At 48.8% G+C, this 14,131-nt stretch overlaps 1 protein-coding gene across 1 annotated transcript in view; it reads left to right on the forward strand.

Moving 5' to 3' along the window:
• Positions 1-2,761: 2,761 nt before the first annotated feature.
• The window catches only part of gabbr1b (gamma-aminobutyric acid (GABA) B receptor, 1b), a gene marked incomplete at its 3' end in the record, with an annotated part of 148,917 nt that continues 137,547 nt past the window's right edge, over positions 2,762-14,131 (forward strand). The window contains exon 1 of the mRNA XM_080485024.1: positions 2,762-2,902. Coding sequence (XP_080341150.1) covers positions 2,777-2,902 — 126 coding nt within the window. The 5' untranslated portion in view covers positions 2,762-2,776. The remainder of the gene's footprint in view (positions 2,903-14,131) is intronic.

Consider the following 14,131-nt stretch of genomic DNA (forward strand, 5'->3'; position numbering starts at 1 on the left):
GACTTCAGGTTGTCGGTCTGCGTTCCTCCTGGAATTGTCAGCAATGCCAGTAAAACCATTCTGATTCCTTCTGCATTACGTTTCTACTTCCTGGTTGTATCAGATATCATATCTTTACGGAGACGTCGGTACAATTTCCATCATGCTGCTTGAAAGTTTACACTAATCTTTAATCTTTGTGTTTGTTGCTAATGAGTTGATTCTTTCAACTGAGAAAAACTTCTGTTTAATATCTACATTAGTTTTCAAGCATAATTTATTTTTACTTCCTGCAGATTCATTGAATGATATTTCTGCTCTTTAGATGTAATCATGAGTCCTGGACTGGCAGTGGTCCTGAAGGTTCCACACACAGAGAGACTCTCTGTATGTGGAACCTGAAGGGTCATTAAAGGGACAGACGTCCTGTCCCGGCACACAAAACCCCAAAACACCCAGTGTGGTTCTACTGTGACTGTTGGATTAACCGTTAACCACTAACATTAACTAAGAAGGAGTTGTGGTGTGACAGCAGGGTTTTATCAGCTGAAACGGTTCCTGCCTGGTTCCCTGGAGGCTGAGCCTCGTGAGCAGTGTGGGGCTTTGGGGCAAAAGCATCTGGTGTGCTCCTCATACCCATGGCGATAATCATGGCTGCATAAAAGTACTGCGTTGTGAAGAAAACTGTAGTGACGGTTTCTTGTGTGCAAGTGCAGACGATTCAGAGAACAATCAGTGATGTTTCTTACGTGCTGTGGTGGAATGTTCATGCCATCGTTCGAGGGCAATAAATAAATGTCATAACTAATTTTTAATTTGTGTAAAGTGGCCCAGAGCCAAAAGGCACATTTAGTAGAGCTGCAAGTTCCCAACATTGTTTTCAGTCACTTAGAATCAATACTTTAGAATACATGTTTGTCATCTTTAAGAAAAAAATATTATTTTATTCATAATAAATCAATTGCTCGTGTTTCTTCTCCCTAACATGAGTAAACGGTTTAAGACTCAGCATGTATGTGTGTGATATCCCAGCATATGTTGAGGAATTCAGGAGCTGAAGCTGATTTCTTTGTATTAATCCAGTTTCAACGTGTTTGAATGGAAACTAGTTCATGTCAAACCAGTAAACTGTTGGAAGTTTGAAAAGTGTCTATGTGACACCTTGAGGTGTTTAACAGTCTCACAGATGACCGTCTGTTCCACGGCCTCAGACCACTGTCTGGTACAGATGGTGATCTGTCAGTGGTGTGCCAGTGGTCAGGGTGAGGTCTGAGGCAGTGCTACAGACCGTGGTCTGCAGAGCCGCCGGACCACTGTCGGTTCCACTGCCTCAGACCTCAGTCTGTAGCACTGAGAGACCATTGTCTGTTCCATTGACAGGCCACCACCTGAGCCACTGAGAGACCACAGTCTAGTCCACTATCTGTACCAGTGTCTCGGACTGTACCTCCTGCTGTCAACACGTCAGTTATCTTTGACTTCCTGCTGAACAGGATCTCTGTGGTCAATGTGTTCTTTCAGGGCAGCGCCCTCTGGTGGAGTTAAAGATAAATGTCCATTCCGTCACACCGGATCTGTTTCAGTACAAAGATAAAAAAATGTTTTAAATATGTGCGGTTATTAATTACAACCTGAACATTTGGTAAATGCACCACAGTCTTGTTTTCTGAACACAAACCAGAATCTAAGGATAGGATTTAAAGGTGTATTACTTCATTTTTCAAGGAGAAAATGTTTTTTGGCTCTGTGTGAATGGTGAAAGTGTGAACGCCTCTTTCGGTCTGCAGACATTCACTGATCACTGGAGGGGGAGAAACAGGGTGGAGCGCGCGAGGAGCGACAAAAGACGTCTTATTTGATTTAAAATAGAAAGTGTTTTATTGAAAGGGAAAGAGCTGACCTGCACCCCCCTCTTCCATCCCCCCTCCTCTTCCCCTCCTCCTCCTCTTTCCCTCCTCCCCTCCTCCTCCTCCTCCTCCGCCTCCGCCTCCTCCTCTTCTCTGCACGCTGCTGCTGCAGTCAGCCTCCATGCAGCGCAGAGCTGCCAGCTCTTTTCCGCGACACTCAGCTCCTCTCAGCTCCTCTCTGCTCCTCTCAGCTCCTCTCTGCTCCTCTCAGCTCCTCTCAGCTCCTCTCTGCTCCTCTCTTCTTCTTCTCTGCTCCTCTCAGCTCCTCTCTGCTCCTCTCTGCTCCTCTCTGCTCCTCTCTTCTTCTTCTCCGGAGGTTCTGTGTTTTATGAGCGGAGGTCTGTGTGGCGCGTCGCGTTGCGCGCCGCGCCGCCGCTGCGCGGCTCCGAATTGCCGAAGAGAGGCGTTTGGTGGCGTACTGCGGAGTGCGCGCTGGGGATGAGGCTGTGCACGGGGGAGAGGGGAGATGGAGAAGGGCAGGTAGATGACACCAGCTCAGTTTGTTGGCGCCTGAATGTTTGATGAGGACGGAAAGGGACGCGCTGTCTTCAGCACCGCGGACAGCTCCAGGAGACGCTGAGCTCCTCCGGAACTCTGCAGCCACGTTCGGACATTTTCCTCACTGAGTGAGACTGTTTCTGTTTGTTAGCGGACTCTCACAAACTGCAGTGTCCCTTCAGCTCTGAGGAGCATCAAATTCATGAGCGTCTCCTGCTCCTGACCCCCCTGACTCAGACCTGATCCAGCTCCTGGGAGTCTCCACAGCCATGGCTCGGTTCTGCCACAGGTCCTTCTCCCCCTGCTCTCTGACCCTGACCCTCACTGCCCTCCTCTCCTGCTCCTGCCCGGCTCTAGGCAAGAAGAAGCTCTACATCGGAGCGCTATTCCCCATGAGCGGAGGCTGGCCCGGGGGCCAAGCCTGCCTGCCCGCAGCACAGATGGCCCTGGACCTGGTGAACAAGAGGAGCGACATCCTGCCCGACTACGAGCTGGAGCTGATCCACTACGACAGCATGGTGAGTGTCCAACCCTCCACACTGCCTCCAGGTCAGAGGCCACAGGCTTTAATAATGATGAAGGAAACAACAAGGTGAGAGAAACATCCAAACCAGACTGCTGTGGGAACTTTTCTTGTTTTCATGACTAAAAGAGCAAAACAGCCAAACAGACACAAAAACAATGATTCTAACAGTTATTCTGTGATTAAAACATTTATATAGTCTAATTAAACTGCCATCATAAGAACCTGCTACTCCAATACTCTCTCTGTGTTGTAGTGTAACAGCTGTGAGTCCTTCTTACACATTTTTATTTGTGTTTTGAAGAACCAGAAGTTTGTGAAGAAAACAGTCTGAGATGCCTCCCGCCGTACTCATTCTCTCACACTGATCTGGGTTGTTTCTGAGAATCTGGAAATAGCTAATGACCAAAATATCAGTCTCGCTTGGAAAAGGTTTATTTAAGTTAGTTAATATTTCTGTGTAAAAATATAACAATCTTAAATAAAAGGGAAGGTGTTATTGTTACTATAGACTGTTAAAACCAGGGAATGTCAACAATAAATACACAATAATCACCAAGAATCATTCAATTCTGTGTGTGTGTGTGTGTGTGTGTGTGTGTGTGTGTGTGTGTGTGTGTGTGTGTGTGTGTGTGTGTGTGTGTGTGTGTGTGTGTGTGTGTGTGTGCGTGCGGTGTGTGGTCTGGAGTGGTGAAGTTGAATGGGTGTAATGACCTCGAACGTCCACCAGGCGGAGGCAGACGTTGGGTTCAGTGTGGTGACCGTGACGACCACTAGGGGTGTGCGGCGGCGCGCAGAGGGAGAGCGCAATGACCTGATGCGTCCACCAGGTGGACGTCAATAGGGATTGCAATGACCCACGCGACCACCAGAGGCGTTTGACTCGCTCTTTCTGGGGGACGCGGCGGTTGCTTAGCGACCAGATAAACAAGACGCCCGTCGCGCACGAGCACGCGCAAGGGCGGTCTCGGAGCGACGCGGTCTCACTTACTCCCGTAAAGAGCGCCAGAGTTCTAACTGGATGTCGGAGCATGCAGCCAGAACTCTGGTGATCGTGCGGATGTGGTTTAGCAGCACCAGTGAGCAGTTTGGTTGCTAAATGAGGCCGTGGGTGTGAGTTTATCTGATCAGATAACACGAACAGCGGCGGACGCACGGGGCACGGGCACAAAGTCGGGTTAGTGAAGGAGGGAGGGAGAGAGAGAGAGAGAGAGAGAGAGAGAGAAAGAGAGAGAGAGAGAGAGAGAGAGAGAGAGAGAGAGAGAGAGAGAGAGGAGAGGAAGAGAGAGAGAGAGAAAGAGAGAGAGAGGGAGGAGAGAGAGAGAGAGAGAGAGAGGGAGAGAGAGAGAGAGAGAGAGAGAGAGAGAGAGAGAGAGAGAGAGAAGGAGAGAGGGAGAGGAAGAGAAGGACAGAGAGTTCTGGCGAGGTTCGGTTCTGAACCCTGGTTCTTCCACTCAGACATTGAAGTAGCTTCTGGAAGCTACTTGATTCTCTGGTTTCTGCGGTGGAGAACCCGAGTCTGTCCTGCGATGGTGCACGTGACCATCGCGTTCACAACCAGATGGGCTGCAGCTCCGTGCAGAGCTGTGGCCGTATCAGCGGAACATCAAAACACATTGCATGTTAGCTTTGCGTCGTGTTCCAAGGATCCATAAAAAGGAAGAGAGAAGAAGTCGTCCAAACTGTGTCCTGCTCGTCCAGCGGGCTGAACCTCGGTTTGGTTCTGTGGTTCCACTTGGTGCTGTCTTTCCGTCCCGATGCAGCAGAGACGTCCGTGTCTCTCGGCGGTCAGGATGAGAAGCCAGGAGCAGTTAGTTAGAAGGGAGTTTCACCAAGTTTGAAATGTGGACCCCTGTTGTGTCCGGGTCGGGTTTAACCAATGAGTGGCTGGCTGCTAGGGCTCTGCATTCACTGCTGAGTTCCTATTGGCTTCAAACATGGGGTGTCTTTTTTATTGTTCCTGGTGTTTCTACTCTGGGGGAGAAACTGCTGGAGGAGTTCAATGGAATCTTGAGCCTAACACACACGCACGCACGCACGCACGCACGCACGCACGCACGCACGCACGCACGCACGCACGCACGCACGCACGCACGCACGCACGCACGCACGCACGCACGCACGCACAGCTGGATTTGAACAGGAAACACATTTGTTTGGACATTCCAATGATTTTAGTGAAAGACGCCTCAATAACATCATTCATTTTCTTTAAGGAAAAATCAACTTTCACAGGATTGTGAAAAGAGATTTATTTTGTGTAAACATCTTTTCTATCTTTTTTCACAAAAGCAAAGATAATTGTTATTTACAGGAGATCCTATTGGACGACTTGTGGCTCGTAGCCAAAGTGCCTGTGACGCCTGATGTTGCTGCTCCATGTGCAGCAGCCTCTGCTCATTGAGAAGTGTGCTGTGATTTATTAATGCTGGGTAAAGTCAGCTCACTGACAGCCTCATGAATCTGTCAGCCAGCAGCACAGATTGTATCTGTGGATATGTTTTGGGTTCATGCTCCAGAAATCTTTGCTCTCCATGCACAGTGGAAGCCTTGGATTGCTCCTTCAGAGGGCGAGGTGGCAGTGTTTTGTGTACAGTGTGTTTTAATATGCAGTATTCAGGCCATAAATGGGTCACCGCCCCAGAGAAATGTTCTACCTACCATATAGGGCTGCGTGTGTGTGTGTGTGTGTGTGTGTGTGTGTGTGTGTGTGTGTGTGTGTGTGTGTGTTAATGATTGAGCACATTAAAATGAAGCTTCAGTCTGTCAGTCAATAAAAATATTGCAGATCTAAAACTCCCACATTCAAGTCAGTTGAAAGGAAATCTAAATTAAACATAGTGCATTCCTTTCAGAATAGTTATGAAATATGTCAAACATCAGCATATTTTTAAATCACAATATTTTTTGACTGTGCTGCATCAGCTGATCTTCTCCCAGGAAGGAATCAGATATATTCAAATGAGCCCTTTTTCTTGGTGAGACTGAACTTCAACGCTTCATTAATTCTATTGTTGAATCAAACTGTCCCACTTTCTCAACTCAGGAAGCTGAAAAACCCTGAAAAAGACCAGAAGTGGTTCATTATCGCACATTTCCTACAGGTCGGACATGAAAAACCAAACCAAACATAAGATCTGCTTTGGTTGGTTTAGCTCACTGAGCTGATACAGAGACTTGGTCATGTGTCTCAAACTTTCTATTGTTTCATCCTCACGTCCGCTCGCTGCCAATGTTAACTCTCTTTCCACATTGACGCTCAGCTGCGTCAGTATCGTACAACATGCTCCTACTGGAACTCATGATACTGAATCTCACACCTGAAAAGTTTGCTTATCACCGCTCAGATCAAACTTTCCCTCTCAGAAAGCACATATGTGTGACCAGCTTCAGCTTGGAGACGTTGCTGTTTTTCCACAATGTGTGATATCTCCGTCTGTCGCCTGAATATTAATAATGGCTCCCAGGGACGCTCAGTCTCTCAACCTCCTCAGCTTTTATCTGACAGCAACTTTTTCTTCTCATGTTCAACATTGAGGTGTTTTAATAGTCAGTTTCTGCCTTCACAGATTTAAAAATAAATCTAAACAAGAGCAGCAGCCCTCTTAGATCAATCTGCCTCAGTTTGAATCAATACCAGAAACACATGAGGGGAACGGAGCTCCTGTCAGCACTCTGTACCATCGACACTCTGTACCATCGACACTCTGTACCACCACACTCTGTACCATCGACACTCTACCATAGACACTCTTTACCATAGACACTCTGTACCGTCGACACTCTGTACCATCGACACTATGTACCATCGACACTCTGTACCATCACACTCTGTACCATCAACACTCTGTACCACCACACTCTGTACCATCGACACTCTACCATAGACACTCTGTACCATAGACACTCTGTACCGTCGACACTCTGTACCATCGGCACTCTGTACCATCACACTCTGTACCATCGACACTATGTACCATCGACACTCTGTACCATCACACTCTGTACCATCGACACTCTGTACCATAGACACTCTGTACCGTCGACACTCTGTACCATCGACACTCTGTACCACCACACTCTGTACCATCGACACTCTGTACCGTCGACACTCTGTACCATCACACTCTGTACCATCGACACTCTGTACCGTCGACACTCTGTACCATCACACTCTGTACCATCGACACTCTGTACCATCGACACTGTACCGTCAGCACTCTGTACCATCGACACTCTGTACCATCGACACTCTGTACCATAGACACTCTGTACCGTCGACACTCTGTACCATCGACACTCTGTACCATCACACTCTGTACCATCGACACTCTGTACCGTCGACACTCTGTACCATCGACACTCTGTACCACCACACTCTGTACCATCACACTCTGTACCGTCGACACTTTGTACCATCACACTCTGTACCATCGACACTCTGTACCGTCGACACTTTGTACCATCGACACTTTGTACCATCGACACTCTGTACCGTCGACACTTTGTACCGTCGACACTCTGTACCATCGACACTCTGTACCGTCGACACTTTGTACCATCGACACTCTGTACCATCGACACTCTGTACCATCACACTCAGCGGCATCATCAGGTCTGTTCACATAACTTAGAACTCTGTACCCTGGAGCTGTGGCTTTGGGATTTTGCTGCGGATGGGTCCGCCGCCCAGCTTGTTGCTGGTTGTGGTGATGATGACGATGATGATGATGAATTTTCACTTTCTTAGCGGACATGTGACTCTATTGCCCCTTTGTAGTGACTCTACAGCCCCTACAGCCTCGTTTTCTCAGCGCAGTATGTGCTGGTATGGTAGAAGTTTTCATGTGTTTCCATTGACAAAAGTTGTGGATAGTACCAAAAGTACCACACCCAAGGATTTCCCCTTTCATAACCCTGAGGAAGCTCGCACATCGGAACGGTTCCATAAGGAGGAACAAGAACGCAGCCGTTTGCTGATTGGTTGGTGACGATTGTCACTCTCGACAAGCAGCAATATTAAAATATCTGATCGGCCATATAAACACTCCCGTTGTTGTTCGCATACGCTGCTTAACACATACTGGTTGTTTCATTAACTGTGTTTATTGAAATGTTGGTGCGACACTGCCCCCTGGTGTTCAGACTAGGTGCAGACGCTCCTCCCCATAACAGGAGAGGAGGAGACTCAGCAGGAGCTGGACACTCCTATTCACAATGACAACGTTTTGCAAGCTGTGTTACAGAAAATGGAGGCTCACGCCTTTGGTCTGACGGGGCCACAAAACCAAAAATGACTGAGGAAATAAAGAATGAATGGAGGCTGAAATGAAGCAGTGGAGCAGATGAACCCTCAGAGGCCAGGACTTTCTGAAGGAGCTGCTGAGATCTCAGCTCAGTGAGCTACACTCTGTTGGCTGGTCTTAGACCGTGGAAACAGCGAGATTATCCACCTCTGAGATGTAAGCTGCTGTGGATGAATTCATCACCTAAATGGATTTATGGACTTTTATATTTGTAGAGTAAATAATGTCATGCTAACAATCCTCCAGTGTTTGTCTGAATATCAGCAGCAGATGTAAAGTCCCAGTTGGAAAACTTCGTCTGAGGACAAAGAGGAATGAATGCTGAGTGTGTGACATGTCGTTATATAGTATGAAACGTGTGCATGGCAGAGCGGTGATGCAGCGGAGAGTGTGGGAGGCGGCTTGAGGGAGGCGCTGAGCAGGGAGCTGACAGACCTGAGGCCTGTCATGGTCCCACTGTCTCTTCCCCTGGACAGTAGCAGCCGGGAAGGCTTTAAGGGGGGGGGGGGGGGGGGGGGGCTGCAGGAGGAAGGAGGATGGAGACGGTCAAGGCAAAGACTCATTTGTCATGTTTGGCAATAAAAAAGTGTTGAAAGCCGAGCTGGCTCTGCATCTGTGTTCAAGAAACCCCTGAGAACGAGTCTCTGGTTACATCATGTTTTCCCAGTTTGAGTCTTTGAAGTTAAGAACAGAAACAACTGAGAGCTGATAAGTCAGTGACGTGAAAGAGGAGTCGATGCTTCTCAGTGTGAAGTTTTCCTCCTCTGACCTAAATATCATCAAAACATTTAGAAAAACCTGTTTGTGACCTTCAGTCTTCAGATTGTACTGGAACCCACAGCCTGAACACCTCTGAACACCTCTGAACACCTCGCTCCACATTGTTTGTGACCAATAAAGATCTGGACTTGACCTGAGATGTCCCTGTCTCTCCAATCGTCCACATGTCCCCATCGCTCCACATGTCCCAGCTTCTCCACAGGCCCATGTGTCCACACGGCTCCACCTTTCCTGCTGTTCTGCATCCTCCATCCTCTGACACTGCTCAGGCTTCATTACATGTGGCGATTCTTCCCTGAAGCATGAAATGATTCTAAATACTAATCCAGGCGGAGATTACAGGAGGCTTGTTTCAGCGTCAGACACTCCCCTTCACTCCTCCTCGCCGGCAATTTGACAAATAGATGTTTAAGCTTTATTAATGGCTTTGGACTCTTGTCCAAAGCAGGTTTCAGGTTTCTGCTTCCAAACATCCACAGCAGTGTGTCGCCTCTCCTGATGATCTCAAAATGAGCTCTGATCTGTTAACGCAGTGTTTTACCTCAAACCACCCAGACTGTCATGTCATGATTTGAACTTATTTACCTCTATAGTGCACAAAATGCTTTATGGTTGTTTTTCATTTTTAAAGCAGCACTTTTGTGTCACATTAAAAGGTTCACCATCATCTCACTGAAATGTCTGCGTGGAACAAAATCCTCAACATTTCCACATTGTTTACACCTGCAGGTGTCCTTCAATGTCATGTCTGATCAGCTTAATGGAACCGGTGTGTTGATGTGGACAAGATCTGAGAGGAATGGGGGGGAGCGGGGGGGGGGGGGGGGGGGGTGTAACCTTGAATGTAAGGACAAGAATCTTGACGTCTATGCTTTGGTGAACTTGAAGCCAGTGGAGCTGCTGGAGCACTGGGGTGATGCGGTGGAGGGTGGTGGGGGTGCACTGGGGTGATGCGGTGGAGGGTGGTGGGGGTGCACTGGGGTGATGTGGTGGTTGGTGGTGGGGGGTGCACTGGGGTGATGTGGTGGTGGGTGGTGGGGGGTGCACTGGGGTGATGTGGTGGTTGGTGGTGGGGGGTGCACTGGGGTGATGCGGTGGAGGGTGGGGGGTGCACTGGGGTGATGTGGTGGTGGGTGGTGGGGGGTGCACTGGGGTGATGTGGTGGTTGGTGGTGGGGGGTGCACTGGGGTGATGCGGTGGAGGGTGGTGGGGGTGCACTGGGGTGATGTGGTGGTTGGTGGTGGGGGGTGCACTGGGGTGATGCGGTGGTGGGTGGTGGGGGGTGCACTGGGGTGATGTGGTGGTGGGTGGTGGGGGGTGCACTGGGGTGATGCGGTGGTGGGTGGTGGGGGGTGCACTGGGGTGATGTGGTGGAGGGTGGTGGGGGGTGCACTGGGGTGATGTGGTGGTGGGTGGTGGGGGGTGCACTGGGGTGATGTGGTGGAGGGTGGTGGGGGGTGCACTGGGGTGATGTGGTGGTGGGTGGTGGGGTTTGAATGATGATCCGGGCAGCTGTACTTTAGATGAGTTGGAGTTTATAGAGGGTTCTTGAGGAAGGCCAGAGAAAAGGGAGTTACGGTAGTTCAGATGTGAGGTGATGAGGGCATGAACCAGGGTGGAGGTTCTGTTGGCTGCGAGTGATGTTGGTGGGGGTGGGGGTGCTATTGGCTGTGAGGGAGGGAGGTGGGGTGGAGGTGCTGTTAGCTGTGAGGGAGGGGCGGAGGGGGTGGGGGTGCTGTTGGCTGTGAGGGAGGGGCGGAGGGGGTGGGGGTGCTGTTGGCTGTGAGGGAGGGGCGGAAGGGGTGGAGGTACTGTTGGCTGTGAGGGAGGGAGGTGGATATTTCACAGGTGGAAGAAAACTCAGCGGGTGGTGTTGTTGAGGTGAGATTGAAATGTTAAGGAGCTGTCGAGGTTCACACCCAGACTGGAGTTTTCAATTTTGATGGAAATACTTTGCTGGTGAGGATGTTGACATCGCTGTGGGTGTGGTTAGTACCAGTGTTAGTTCCCCTGGCAAGGCTGGCCACGCTGTGGTTCACCTTATGACTGGTGTTTCTCTGTGGACGGAGGTGTAAACCCCACCTGGAGCCACGGTGGATGTATTTCTGACAAAGAAGGCGAGCGATACTTGGGTCGCGGTGAAGCTGACTGCTGGAAGCAGAGTTAGAGAAGTTCAGCGGTGGTGTATTGGAGGATCGTCATGGATGGGTGGAGTAGGGTGAACTGAGTGATCCAGGAGAGTCCAGATAAAAAGTTTGCTGACCGTCATTGTTGCTGCTGCTGATGAGTCAGAGAGAAGCATGAAATCTGTCATGTCAGGGGAAGAAGCCAGTCTAACGCTGTTTGTGGACATTGTTAAATCAATAGTGTTCAATCCAAGAACTGACATGGGACAATCAGTGTTCAGACCGAGGAGGATGATGCATGTGGAGCCGGCTGTCTGACAGGTGCTGATGGAGGTTTACAGGACCTGAACTGAGACACCAAACTCTGATACAGGTCAGAGAAAAGCTGCAGAAACTACAGAAAACAACATGAAGTCTGTTTGATTCTCCTTCTGAGCTCATGGGTAAAAGTAGGTGAACAGAGGAGGCTGAGCTCAGGCTCACTGCTCGGCTTTCACTATAGAACTGTGGATTTTTACTGTTCAGGAGGTTGTTGCTAGGAAACAGCTCAGCTACAAGTTTCGGTCCTTTCAGCTCAGTGAATTGGAAAAACTAAAGAGGAAAAAATGGTGAAATGTATTGTGAGTTTCTGTGTGACTGGCTGAGCAAATGTGAACAGAACGACCTGTTTAACATTATTACTCTGGCTGGAAAGGCTCATTTTAAATGGTTTTCTTTACATTTGGGTCAAAACTTCAGTATAAAGTCATGTGGGTGTTATTACCATGCTGAATAAAACTCACCTACAGGACACAGAGTTCTCTAAAGGAACTGCTTCATGTCAGTTAGAAGTTAGCATGAAGGGTAAATGAAGAAAATACAACGACAAGCAAATAATATACCACCAGTCAGCTCTGCTCCTGTAACAGCCTTGAACCGTGGTGGCCAACCAGTCAGAGACCAAGAGCCACAGAAATGACTGTGGTACTACAAAGAGCCACATCATACACAAACGGGCTTAAGAACAAACTCCCTCTCTCACAAACACCAAATGACATCAAATGAAAATCCATACATTTCCATATGGAATTGCAAATATTAGTCAACAGTTGGTGACGTGTGGATTTGAAGCAGAGGAAGAATCTCATCGTCCAGCCCACACAAGTGTGCTCAGATCACTTTGTTACAGGTAGAGTACATTTACATTGTTAAGTTTTGTTGGTAATTCATTCAGTTTGATTATAATCAATTGAAAGCAACACTGATGTACATTCAGCTCTCAGACTTTGGTTAAGTTGGAAAGATTCGGATTTATGTCACAATATGTGACAAAATCATTTTGATGAAAATAACATTGTTCTCTATGAGCAGTCATGCAGATCAGTGTGCAGCCAGATAATACAAACCAAATGGTGTAGTCTGAGACAAGTGAAGGCTGTAGTGATGTTGGTGACAGTGCAGTGAATACCAGTGACAATATTGGATATTTCTGTAGGTTGCAGCATATTGTCCATAGGATTTCACTGAGGATGGAGGAAAAACAGGGATTAGCCAGGAGCCTAGATTCTGAACACGAACTGTCAACCAGTGTAACGACTGACCGTTGTGATTTGTGTTGAGTGGAATCTGAAGTCTGGTTAAATAGCACAGGACATCATCAGGTAACGATCTCCACCGGATGACCGCAGCTGAACAAAATCCAGAATATCAATCCAGCCGGTACTCTCACTTCTGTCAACAACCACCTGACACGCCCACCTGAAGAGCACAGCAGAGAACAGGAGGAAACAACAATACAGCGAACAGTGATAGTGCCCTGATGAGGCGCGCCACCATCCAACATCCTGGGTGGTGGAGGCGGAGGAACAGGGGGGGGGCAGGATCCCTCTCCTCCACCGGTTTAACCTGGGAGACATAGAAAGTGGGATGAAGCAGGTAATCTTAGGCCCCGTTTACACAACAACAGATTAGAGTGTATCCGCAAAACTTTCTTCACTTTTGGGGGGTCCGTTTACACAACACTAGTGTTCTGATCCACTGTATCTGCAAAGTTATTAATCCGGCTCCCAAGGTGGAAAGATTCTTTCACAGCCGCTAATCCCTCCTGCAGAGACTGATGGAGGCTACAGAGCCTGTTCCTGCTCATCTCCCCCTCCCTCCTGCTCTCCAGTTGTAAACAAACATGGCCGACCCGTAGTGGTACGACCCGTAGTGGTACGACCCGTAGTGGTACGACCCGTAGTGGTACGACCCGTAGTGGTACGACCCGTAGTGGTACGACCCGTAGTGGTACGACCCGCGGTGCATATTCTAGTTTTATGGTCCAGATCAGTAGTTTAATATCATCCGGTTCCTCATCAGTCCATGCAGATGTCAGGTTCTCTCCATTTTCTACACGTCTATTGTCTATTGTTCTCTGCACACATCTGTGTGGTTTCATTACAAAATCAAGCAACAGCGCCCTCCGGTGGCCCAGCAGACTAACTACATCGTTGTCTCTGTGTCCGCTGCTGCAGTGGAAACGCACTCCTTTTTTTTAGCTGATTAGGTGTTGTCACGTGAAACGTTTTCGTGGAAACAGGGCCTTAAACCTCAAATGGACCCACGAAGCTGGGTGTGTGTTTCTTCGACTCCACCCTTAGTGGAAGGTATTTAGCGGTCAACCACACCTTCTGCCCAGGGGTTTAGTGAGGGGCCGAACGTCTCCGGTTAGCCGGCCGTTCCTTCCTATGGGATGATTGGAGCAGCGCAGACCGGGCCTGCTTACAAATACTCCCACACTTCTTAATGAAGGTCTGCATTGCCGGCAACGCCAGCTCTTGTTCCTGGGGTGGGAACAGGGGGGCTGATACCCCAGGGAGCACTGTGTTGGGGCCTACCCAACACAGTGCTCGCACACAAATCTCTGTTTGTTCGCCTCAGACACCAGCGATCCGGGAGAGTCCCAAAAGCCAATCTCTGTGTGAACGAACCGGGAATCGTACCTGCACGCTTTCTCACCGGAACTTTCCTCCTTTCTTTCTCTCTCTCCCA

This window comes from Lipophrys pholis (assembly GCF_963383615.2).
Source record: "Lipophrys pholis genome assembly, chromosome: 17".
Lineage (NCBI taxonomy): Eukaryota > Metazoa > Chordata > Actinopteri > Blenniiformes > Blenniidae > Lipophrys > Lipophrys pholis.